Genomic DNA, 12,541 nt, shown 5'->3' with positions numbered 1-12,541 from the left:
CTGTTACATAAAATACTGCATCTTTATAGCATGAAACCTGACTGTGGAGTGTGCAGAGATGAAATGCTCCTGGATGACTCTGTGGTGGTTTTGGTTGCTGTGGTGATTATCCATCTGTTTAAAAACTTCACATGGGAGATTCACAACTCATTTATCATGGAAAAGATTTTCTTAAGTTGTGAGAAACACAGCGTTATGCCTGATTCCTGTAATTTTGCACACTTGATGAGAAAATATTCGACTTTATCTGCAATGGCATAAGGACATAATGTAGCATTTATTTATATATTTAGAGGGTACCATGCTTGGGTTCTGTGTCCACCGCTAGCCCAATGGGCCTGGAACATTGGCACATGTCTGAAGAAGTCACACAGATTAAATTGTATGTTTGCAAAATTTCATATGAAAACAACAAATGAGCAGATAGGAGAGAGGTGAACACTTCATGTATCTGAATCTAATCAATAATCTTTGATGTTTTGTTTTTCTTGACAGTTCCCTTCTCCATGGCACGCTGTGGCAGATCCTCTTTGGCTTTGAAGTAACTCAGGAAAGGGAGTGTCACATCTGCCTTCCATTTGCACTCAGGTTGTCTTTCTGCAGAAAATGATTGGAGTTTTCTTTCTAATTAATACCAATTTATTAAAAAGTCTCCATAACAAATATTTTTTTCCACTTTTAAAGACTAGCAGAAGAAACAATACTGCATTTAAACCAGCACCTTAAAGCAGCATACATGTTCTGACTTACAATAGAAGCATTGTATAGAGTAAAAGCAAGAATTGTTTAACCTAAATTGTCCGAGCTGTTTAATTCCCCAGCAAAAGTGTTTTGATTTTTTTTACTTGCTTATGTGGCAGATTTTCAAATTTCCCCCCTCCAGTGGCAGCGAGCTGTATTCCCATTCCCTGTCACTGCAGACTCGTGTGTATTTTTTTGTTTCAGAGGTTGGACTGTTTGTTTTTATGACTAATGATGTGGACCTTGGGAGTCACATATCTCAGCACCGTTGAGGAAATATCTAGACTTCTGTTAAAATGTAATCCTTTCCAGGGCATGCCTATACAGGAGAGTTAAAGACAGCTCAAAGCTCTCTCTGCCCATGCTCCCCACTGGCTGGAGCCAAGCCAGTTCCATCTTAGGAATCTTTTAGCTCAGCTCTTTGCCTGTGTTGCTGGGTCCCTGGGATGTGCCTATAGGCACAGTGAGCACAGCATGCCAGAGAGACACATTTGCTGCAGAACAGATAAAATTATTGGAGGAAAATACATCCTAAAGTGTCACTGTCTTTAAAATACTAAATGTAAACAAGGGCAGGTTTCATGCATGCTCAGTGAATAAGGCTAAGTGTAAGATCTAAGGGATCAGGTCCCTTTCAGGTCTCATACTGAGTGAATTTTGCCCAAAATGTGTTTGTATTACTTCAGATGGGCATCAGGGTTCACTTCCTTGTACTTGGTGTCTTATGGTTCCTCATGTGGGAGCTCCTGACATGCTGTGCTCCTAAACTGTGTGAAAGAAGCCATAATTGAGTCTTAGACACCGTGGTATTTATAATCATTTTGAAACCTCTGAGAGAACAAACATTTAGAGGTTTATAGACAGTCATCATCTTTATGAAGTGCAGGATCTATTTCTGCATTGTCTGCAGGACCCTGCTGGGAATCTCCATGTCCTGCTCATTGGAAAGCTGCAGACCCAGCATGGGCTCTACTCTTTTCCAAGGATGTGCGCATACATCTCTTATAAATAAGCAGTTATGGTTGTTTCATTAGACCCCTAATAACATCTCTATTTTATTTTCCTTTCAAAGATGTTTATTCAGTGTTGACACATATTTATAATATCATTTCAACAGTAAGAGTCTATCCCGTCAGATTTACAGCTATTATAAAATATGATGCTATCTGCATACAAATGGATGGTGGGAGCCCTACAGACATTTCCCCTATTATTACTGCCTAAGGAAGCAATAAAAATTTAACATTTACCATCGGGAAACACCTGCAGAGATTAAATTAAAACTAGATTATATGCTTATCAGTTATATGTTACAAAAGCAAACTCTTTAGAGATTAACATAAAAATCATTGTTATCAAAATCTTATTAAAAGCTTCAGTTAATGCACTCCATTTTGCACCTCCACTGCTCAAGCGTTCTCTGTGTGTGACTTACTGAGTCTTTGTGCAGCTGGAGGGAGGGGAGGCAGGGCAGCCTCACCACCAGCTCTGCTATCACCTCAGCAAACACCTGCCCTGATATTTGGGTTTGGTGCTACAAGCTGACTGCAGGTTCTGTTTGTCCTTCCCTCCCTGGTCCTGGCTGCTCTCTGAAGGGCTCTCCACACTCACACTCTGTTTCTTGAGCATGGCAGGCTCCAGGTGTCCCTGTGGAATTCTGCTGGGAATTACTCTGGAGAGCACTTGTCCTTCCTGCTGAACTCGTTCTTTAGTATGGTCAGCAGGACCAAGGCAAGGCATTTTTCAAAGGCTGGAAGTGGAGGACAAGGAGCTGCTGTTGCTGCTAAGCAGATGGTCTGGTGTTTAGTTTGTGCAGCTTCTGACATGTTCCAAACATGCTGCAGAACAGAGAGACTGGGAGGAAACTGGGCTGGAGTTGATCTCTGACCTGGAAATTCAAAATGCTTCTGGATTTGGGCTTTGCTGCCACCAATGATTGAGAAGCTTAGAGTGCAGATAATCTACCTGCTCTGGCTCGAAGAGGACATGCAGATCCTACCTGTGCCTGATTTGCACACACAGTGGTTAGGCTTTATTTCTTCATCTGGTATTACAGTGACCCTTTTGCTTCCAAGCATTAGAAGCAACCTGCCTTGGGAATATTCCAAACTGTATATGGAAGGGTATCACTCATGAACAGCCTGAATTGCTTATGGAAAGGCCCAGGCCAAACCCCCTCTGACAGTGGAGATTCTGCTAAGTCTGGTGGATTTGGGGGAGGTCACTAAGAAGAGGTTAAGATCATTGTTTCTGTGATTGTAAAATAACCAGGGTCATGTAGTTTACCAAAGGCCAAACCCAGAAGAGGATTAGAGAGTGTCAGACTGTGGTTCCTTCAAGACGTTTATTCTGAAGACAAACATGATATAGGGAAACTCCTGGTGATTTTTTCCAAGCCCTCACCATCTCCTCTGATGTGTTGGCATAGACTGTAAAGTTTAGTTAAGTGAATGAAGAGTGTTGGGGAAATTCAACTTAAAAAAACCCCAATACAACTTCAGCTTATAAAAACAGACAACATGGTGTATAGACCTGTGGGGTGGGGAATGCAGAGCCAAAGCAGACCCAGAGAAAGGGAGTAGAAACAGCTGGAGCTTGCTTTGCAGGGAAGAAAAAAAAGGTCTGTGGCCTAACATTTTAAGTAATAAGGGTTTGCTGGCCCAGCTGATTTTCTCTGAAATAGGTTAGGGAGTGTTCAAACAAGTATATCCAGATCAGAGGGGTGGTAACTTATTGCTGGGCAATGCTCACCAGCCTCTGGGCAGACTGGGGGAGGACAGTGCTGTCACCAGAGCTGGCTTTGGGAGGAGACCTGTGTCCACAGCCTGACTCCAGCCCAGTCTCAGCCTCACCCAGAGCAGCTGGAGTGTGCACTTTGCCTTCCCTCCCTCCTGCAGGGACAGGCTGTACATTAACATTTTTATAACAAGCTCTCCTTTGAGGGGAGGTAATGGCAACAAACCTGCTCACTTCAGCACCAGCCATGGGCACATCCCAGCTCTGTGTGGAAGCCTGAGTTCTGTCATTTTACTTGGACAAATCATTGCATTTAACTTGGAAAGAAAGGCCTGCTCATCCTCACTTGCTCTACTTTCAAGCTCTGAGCAGTATGAATTTTTTGACAGGGAGATTTAAGGTTTAATTTTTCAAAAAAGACCCACATTTTTATATGTATGTACCTATAGCCAAGATGTAGAAACTCCTTAACTGTAGTCTGAATTTTCCATCGTCATTATGCTAAATAATTCACTTCTGCTGCCACTAGAGGTATAACATTCACTTGAACAAATACCAAAGGAAACATTTAGTTGGAAATCTTGCCCATATTAATATTTCATTTTTCAAATAATGTTTTTGATCTGGGTTCTTTTGGAGGCCTCAGCCTACTTTGCCTATTCCTGTTGGGCAGCCTTTCTTTTATTGAACTACAGCTGGCTACTCCTGAGATGAAATGCCACTTTGTGATTAAAGGGTACAGAATTGAGCGCTCATTTAAACTGCATAAAAAGCTAAATTATAGTATCAGTCATTGTATCAATCATCTGTGACTACCTCATGTGCAGCTTTGTACCAACACATTTGTAAGTCTCATTCCACATCAATTCTGGTAAAAATTTACATTTATTCTGAAATGCAAACAAAAGTAAATTTATTTTAAATGGCTTTGCATTTTCCCCCCCCATGTAATAACCAGCTCTCAGATATAATCTCCCTCTTGAAAGTAATGAAAATGTCAGTGGGGACAAGGGTAGCAATGAAGTTCCCAGATTTTCTTTGGCTCTGGTAGGAGAACTGCTGCATAACCTGGGTTTTCGTGGCAGACCTGAAGTGCCCACATGGTTTGAGTGCAGGCTTAGCTCAGGGGTGATGGCTGGGAACCTAATCTTTGTTTGAAGGCTGTAACCTTTCCTTCCAAATGTTGTGCCACGCTCAGCAGCTGCTGGGAGCCTCAGGGTGGCTCCTGTGGCATTGCCTGCTGGCTTTCACCTGCTTTGTGAAGTTCAATTTGTTCATTTGGGTAAAATTGCAGGAGATAAAGGTGTGATGGTTAGACTGAAACATGGGGTTTAATTTAGAATCCCCTGCACTGCAGCGTGGTGTGCCTCCTGTTTATAGGCACTGTGTTACCTGTCACAGGAAAATGATTTTGGAGAGAAAATATTAAAACAAGACACCAGATGATCTCAGAAGTTTTCCTCTAAAATGAAAATTCGAGAAAATTATTGATTGCTTGAAGCATTTCATTACAGTAAAAGTGGGCTTTATCTGGGAAAGGTGTTTCCAGCATAAATGAAGCACAGATCCTCATAAAACTCCTGGCCTTGTGCAGTCTTTCCCCAATATAACACTAATAGCACAGTTCAGTATACAGCACATACATATTGCAGTTGGTGTATTCTTATTTTTAGTTTCTTTGTATTTTTTGTAGTAATACTGATAAATTCACCAAAGTCCTATTACACTCACAAGAAATATTTTACTAAGAGAAACAATGAACAGTTGGGATACTTTGGATTATATTAGGATAAGAGTCGATAAAGTAATACCACTGAAATTATAGCAATGTGAGATAAAAATTAGATCTGTGGAATTCTGTGAAAACAACAGCACTGCTCTCTGACCTTATTTCTGTCCTCTACACAGTCATTAGCAAGACTGTGCCATTTATTTACAGCTTCCTCCTATTGCAGGCCCAATCTTAGGCAGTAAATTCAATTGCAGAAATATTTTCACTGAAGCTGACTGCATTTAGAATAAAGTTACCAACTTACTTTCTCCCAAAAATCAAGAAAATGTGTGGCAACCTTGTATGCTTTGTCTGCAATTTTGATAACTCTTCTCAATGATACAGTTCAGAGTCAAGTTGACCTTTATGGGTTTCACAGCAAGGCAACAGTTACATAAAAAGGATGAACGAGCAACAACAAAAGAGGAAGGCTGGAATCATATAATCTGAACACCAGAACTGCCTGCACTTATACTTTACTATGTCAGTGAGGGAGGCAGCACTGGAGAGTGGTAAAACTCATAACTTGAAGTAAGGAAATGGAAGTTCTCTTTTCATTTCTGCCTTTTATTCCCTGTATTGCCCTAAGTCATTTAAGACTGCAAATATTACATGATTTAGATTAAAAAGGCAGAAAGCACACAATTAAAAAGAACAAAACCAAACCAAATCTGTTACCAATAGTCAAAATTTTGCTGGGTGGTGAAGAAAAATAGGCATGTAGAAGTCAAGGTGATTTTCAATGACAAAAGTGCCTTTGGCTTCTACTGATTACATGCTGATTTCTTCCTCAGTGTGTGAGAATCAAACACTGACATCACGTGAAACATGTTGGATGTGAGTTGGTTTATATGACTGTTAACAGTTGGGACTAGTATCTGTCACTAAACTAAAATATTGGCAACTGCACCAGTAACAGGAAAGTGTCTCTGTTGCTCAGTCTTGCTGGTTGGTTATGTTCCCTGCTTTAGTTTTTGCTAACATACAAAAGGCTTCATTTTCAAACAAACAAATCATTTAATTACTACAAGAGATCTGTGACATGCCCATGCCCATGGCTGGTAGAAGTGTTTCCTTTTGTTATGATTCTAGACCAGATCTGAGCTCATCTGGAGAGCTTCTTCCAGCACAGTGATACTTGGTTTTTATGGGACTGACTTTCCTTTCTCTGCAGGATTCTGGGGCAGACATCTGAGCTGGCTTAAGGAACTCAATAAAGTTTGGGATCCCTTGGGGGAGCAGCAAAGAGTCCCCAGCCTTTGAAACCAGAAATTCATACTTTTTTTTCACTGAGTTTGCAAAAATTGACCTATTTGTCCCTCTCTCCCAAGATTCAAAAAGGAAGAGAGGCAGCAGATTGGCCTCAATGCCACTCAGGCCAACAGAGGTTTTGTTCAGCTGCTGTATTCGATGCCTGCCTACTTCTGATTTTAACTGTTCTTAAAATATTTCTGCACTAACAATGTGGAATATTAGCACACATAAATCTGCTGGGCTTGCTGAAACAGTTCACTTATCATTTCATTGACATTGACAGCAATAAACAATAGCGTTTCCAGAGGGAGAACTGAGTTTTTCTGTATGTTTGTTGTGCTAGTTCTTAGTTTAGAAATTTTTTCCACTATTGTCCATTAAAATTTGTTTAATGGCCTGTGTATCACAGTGACTGATGCTGAAATCCTCTGATGTTTTTGGAAATGCAATAGAAGCAATTTCCAGCCCATGTCACAGGAAATTTGCATGTTCCAATGAATAAAAATTAAGATGAAAGCAGGATGTGTGGGAAGACCTGGTAGTGACAGAATCATTCCCAGCTGCTTTCTTGGTTGCAGAGTAATCACAAAATGAGGATTTTACCAAGCTTCTTTAATCCTCATCACTGGATTTTGGAAGGATGTGGCCACTGCCAGCTGCTTTGCTGACTTATGTGCACGCTCTGTACTGCTTGAAAACTCATGATTATGCTCTGACCAGAAAACAACCTTAGTGAGAAAGAACTGTCACCAAACCCCTCAAGTCCACTGTCTGCAGAGTCCCATTTCTTAGATGAGCTGGCTTTGTGTTTTAACAGCATTGAGGAAAAGCTCTATTTGGAGGCAGAAGCAGTGTAGCCCTGGCCTCTGAAATCAGATCATACTCTTTTGCCTACCCACTGGGAAAGAGGCAGCTGAGGATAGAGCATGCACACAGGCAGCTCTGTATAGTGTTTCAAGGAAAGCTTTGGAAAAGATAAGATTCTCATTTTGTACTTTGACAAAGAGCTGCACTGACTGCAGGAGTCTCCATGTTACACTCACAGCAAGTACAGCAGTTTTCCATGTGTTGCTGCAGCACTGCCCCACCTCATTTTATTGCCCTCCCTGTTTGCCACATCACCAGCTCCAGGGAGCTGGGGGTGCTGTGGATGTGCCAGTCCCACAGACTGGAAGAAAAGGGTTCGTGGCAGGGCTTTCTGAGTCTCTGAAAGCAATGGGAACTTAAGAGTCCAGACAGCCTTTGCTGCTTTTGCTTGAAAATTGTAAACAAGTAAGAAAAATGTTATGCTTGTAGCTGGTATGCAGTAAGGCTTTAAATTTGAGTTTACTTACCTTTTAAGTGTTCCACATATCCCATATCTGACCAAAGGTTTGCAAACGTGGCTCTGGGAGGTTGCAGGGGTAATTGGCTGGCAGCCTAGGACTGTATTTAATTAGCAAGGAATGCACCAGCTCTAACTGCATTCCCTGCTGGAGCCACAACCCACATGGCTACAGGTGCTGTCCTGCTTGCTCCTCAGGCCCAGGGACTGCTCTTCCTCAGGCAGGAGTGCTGCATGTTGCAGCTTGTGCTGCATTTGGAAAAGAATACATTTGGATATCACTATCAGGCCAGAAGTCTTTCTATTTTCTGGTTTTTGCTATGCCACAATGACAGGCAATATAATCAGATTTAGGGTCCTGCTGCCCTCTTAGCACATGAACTCCTGGTTGCCATAACCTTGCTGGATTCACATTTTTTATGCCTCTTTGATTAACCATTTTGGGACAGCTGGGCCTGACTCTGACCAGCATCAGCTGCTGATCTTCTTGAGTTCATGTGGAGTTTCAAGTGATTGATACCTAAGAGAATTAAGCTCAAAGTGCATCAGGCAGGACTGCCTAGAGCTAAAATACCCACAGTCAAAGCCCATTAACTGAAACGTTTGTGTTTCACTGAAAATTTCAGGAAAGCTGAAACTATTTTTTCCTTTATTGCCACCATTCTGAAGCGTTCTACCTTGATACACTTACATGTAGTGGGCTGGGCTGTTTTGTTTGTTTGTTTGTAGCAGTCTGATGGCTAGATACTCTCTTTAGTGTTAATTTCTAAATTTTTTAAAAAGTTCTATTTTCATGGTGATTTTAGCTTTATCAGATTGTTTTTTGAGACATGATTCAGGTAAGATTCTGTTATGTGTATCAAAGGGTAATTTATGGATTCAATGTATTAAGATGTAGTTTGCATCATGGTGGCTCATCCTCAAGAACAGCAGAAGCTTTGTAGAACTGTACTTCTCTCTTTGCTTGTTTTCCTTTTGATCTATGTTTTTTTACATAACTACTTTTTAAAGGTTTTTTCCTTTATTTTGCCTCTATCCAACCATTTCCCTGCATCTTATTTTCTCTGTTATCTGTGTTCCTTAATGTGTGAGCACTGAGAAGACCTGAGCAAGTGGAGAAGGGAGAAGGCTTTGTGAGCACTTAGCTGGAAACCCCAAGGCATTGTGCTGAGGTACAAACCCCTGAGGGGCACAGTCCCATCTCAGTGACTCCATTCCCAAGAGAACCACACCACCAGGGATGCTGAACAACTCAGGACCCCCTTGCCTTAGTGCAAGTGTAACCAATTATTTCTATTTTTCATTTTAATATGCTACTAAACTGAGAATACAAGTGCTGTGGAAACCTTGTAGCCCATCACAGATTCCCAGACTGTCACTAGGCTTTTGTGGTCTTCACCCTTGAATTTTTAGTTTCATTTATTGTAAGAATATATATAAGGCCGTACCTAGCATTGATTGCCCACCATGTCCTTCTCCTTTCCTCCTTGCTGCTGCTTTGTCTCTCACTTGCTTTTCTGTCAGATGGTAAAACAAGGGAGCAGGATGTGTGTGCTGGGAGGAAAGGGGAGCTTGCACAGGGGGTGGCAGGAGGGTGGGGCTGCTGGGGAAAAGGGACAAGTTGCCTGTGCCTGGCTTGGTGGTGATGCAGAGAGTGTGTTGTGCAAGGCTGCAGAAGTGTTGGGGTGACGAATGAGCTTGTTGTGACATAGGAAAGGGCTGGCACAAGCTCCCAGTTCAGTTGGATTTTCCTTGCAAACACAATGGGTTTAGCTGAATAGGGAATAATTGAAGTTTGAAAATGTTTGGATGAGAATTGGCATTATTACAGCCTTTTTTAAATGAAAGGGTGAGCATAATCATAATTGGAAATTTTTGTCCTTTATATGACTGTTGAACATAAAATCTTTTATTGCAGATACTCTTTTTCAAAAATTAAACTGAGTGAATTCAGGGTGGAGTTTCTGGTTTTTTTCTTTTTGTTTGGTTTTCCTTGCTGTCTGAGGTAAATTGTTACTTTCACTTGGCTATGGAGACAAGTTGTATGGTTGCTTTGTCTTTCTTTTTTTTTTTAAATTTTTTAAAGAAAATCCTGAATTATTATTATTGGGGACAGATCAGCATTTTGACCACAAATGGGGGTAGCTACATTTTCAACCCTTTAAATATGAGATAAATACTACAATTAAATGCCAAAGCATAGGACTGAAATTTTCCTTGGTTTAACCTGAGCTAACAGCTAACGCAATATCCTCTCTCTGCACAATTACAACTGTGGTTGCTCTAGGGAAAATGGGGGGAGGGTTGGATGGCAAAGCTCTGGCAGGAGCATCTCCTGCCCTCTGAGGGAGTCTGCTGGAAGACAGAGTCGGGAGCAGAAAGCAGAGGATTGAAGGATTGCTGCTCCTTAGTGATGTGCAACAGCCGGCCCGGGGCTCAGCACAGAGCAGCAGGAACTGCCACGCTGCTTCCAGGAACAGCCCGCAGCGCTCGGGAGGGAGGAAAAGGCCACAGACCCGATCCGCTCGACTGGGCGCCTCCTCCCAGCTCTGGGGAAGGGTTTGAAAACACAAAAGTTTCACCAAAACGACAGTGTTTATTTGCTGTTGATCACACTGTCCCACGTGAATTTGTTTAATGCCTTTTAAAATGCATTTTCAGTCTGCACAACCTCCTGAGGCACTGGCTGCCACAATGCAATTATGGATGGTAGGAAAGAGTGCTTCCTTTTGGGTGTGTTTGTTTTAAACCTGCTGCTAAATGCCTTTGTTGGATGCCCCCTCAGCTTTTGTACTACAAGAGAAATTGAACAATTACTCTGCATTTACCTTCTCCATTCGGCATTTTACAGACTGCCATCATTTCCCTCTGCAGTCATCCTTTTTTCCAACCTGAAGAGCCTTTGTCTATTTAATTTCTTCTTGCAGTGAAACTGCTCTGTATCTCAAAAAAGATTTTTTTTTTTTCTTTTTATTGCTCTTCTCTGTTTTTTTTTGCCTCTCACACAAAAGTATCAAGGAAACCCTATACAGGAATGCCATGGGTAAAAGTTTATTTGATGCTTCTTTGTGCCAAAATAATTAGGTTTTTGCTCTTGGAAATTACCAGAAGCTTCTGAAAGGAAGAGAAAATGTTCTTGTAATCCCCTCCAGTTTGAGATTGTGCTCATATCCAAAAGTAGGTAAGAATGCAGCAAATAAACAGAGTGTCTGGGTTTGAAGTTCTCCTTTGTTGCCAACAAACCTTCCAACTTAATACACAGAATTGAGTGAGTGCAAGGAAGTGACAAAACTGGGGCCGGAGAGTTCAGGAAGTTCAATAATTCAGCCTCTATGGAGCAAGGTCGGCAGCACTAACAGGACACAGCAGCTCCAAAGAGAGTGGGGCAGTTTTATTCTGCTTAGTACAAAATAAGCATGCTATCTTCTATTATGTCTAAATCTGAAAGGACAGAGGACTAGCAGAGAGCACATTTTTATTTTAAGTTTCTGTGTTCCTATCTGGCACAAATACTCCATCTGAGAGAAGCAAATGCAAATGTTTTCTGTTCTGAGCACAAACATCTGCAGGGGGCACCTTGCTGTCCTTTCAGTCTGGCAAAGTCACAAAGCTCTTCCACCTTGTGCCCTTTTTTCCTACCTTGTCGCATTTGAGCTGACTCTTCAAGACTCTGTACAACTACTTTTTGCTTCCTGCTGTGTCTCAGTTCTTTGGATTTCCCATCTGCTGTGTGCTGCTGGCAGTGCTGCTGCCCTGCAGTCTCCTCCTGCCATCTCCTCTTTCCATGCCCCTACACAGAGAGTTGCTCTCACAAAATGAGATTGTGCCTCTGCCTAAGGTCTTCCTGGAAACTTGTTTCTTCCAAACACCTTCCAGATATCTCAGGAGATGAGCTTTCACTTCCTCTTCTTCATTATTTATCTAAAAAAAAAATAAATATTGAAGAATGAAAATATCTTTGTTTTATTTTTCCACGCACTTGTTTCTGCTGAGTTTCCTGCTAAGTTCCCAGTGCTGCCTGGGCCTTTCCCTCCTGTCCTGCCTTCTTGTCCTGTTACCACCCACTCATTAGATCATGGCTGAAATTAGCTGGTGAGAACTACTGGGCAGGGTTGATTCCTCTTGCCTGTTTAGTGAAGGCTTGATGTGGTTTTAGGTTGTTTTAAAAAAAAAGTGAACATAACAAAATAAGCATTTCTGCAATTGGGGAAACCAAAGTAGGTGCCCAGGTACCCATGGAAAGTGCTGGTGAAGGTCTGCAACAGAACCAGTGAGAGCTCACATGGCACCAAACCTTGTGTTCCAAATAGATAATTCTGTCTGCTTTTCGTAACTGTCTTTTATGACAAATTGTCTTTAGGATTAAATACAGGATTCCTTTGGGGGAAAAATATTTTGTGAAAATTGCTTATAGTAAAATGCAATGATTTTATGGCATAGTGTTGTCTGTATTTTTTTTTTGCTTATTTTGAGGGAACTAAATAATGATAAACATACTCATGTCATGGAAGTGTTTGGTTTCAGTAAGATGATGATGATCTGTTAAAGATACGTTGGAAATGTTAATATTCATCCTTAAATGATAATAATATTTTCTGTTTGGGACCAGTGAGTTACTTCAGGTGCCCTCAGCACAGAGTTAACATCCCATGGAGTTGTGTCCTATCAATATTTTGGACACTGTCCCTAACTTTTCTTTTAAGACAGAGGGTGCC

At 41.4% G+C, this 12,541-nt stretch overlaps 1 protein-coding gene across 5 annotated transcripts in view; it reads left to right on the top strand.

Annotated features, from left to right (window-relative positions):
• The first annotated feature begins 7,966 nt into the window (after positions 1–7,966).
• LOC306808352 (integrator complex subunit 6-like) overlaps positions 7,967–12,541 on the top strand; it is a 49,409-nt gene continuing 44,834 nt past the window's right edge. For 2 of the 5 annotated variants that reach the window (XR_013775988.1, XM_079318853.1), the window contains exon 1: positions 7,967–8,161. Coding sequence is in view for 2 of the 5 variants with exons in the window: in XM_079318853.1 (XP_079174979.1) it covers positions 8,155–8,161 (7 nt within the window). In the remaining 3 variants the exon portion in view is untranslated. Of the gene's footprint in view, positions 8,162–8,422; positions 8,666–12,541 lie in introns of those variants that run through there. The other 3 variants (XR_013775990.1, XM_079318855.1, XR_013775989.1) reach the window with 2 other exon arrangements.

This window comes from Erithacus rubecula (assembly GCF_903797595.1).
Source record: "Erithacus rubecula genome assembly, chromosome: 15".
NCBI classification, from domain to species: domain Eukaryota; kingdom Metazoa; phylum Chordata; class Aves; order Passeriformes; family Muscicapidae; genus Erithacus; species Erithacus rubecula.
Note: the sequence above shows the minus strand (reverse complement) of the source record. Positions and strands in the feature narration are given on the sequence as shown.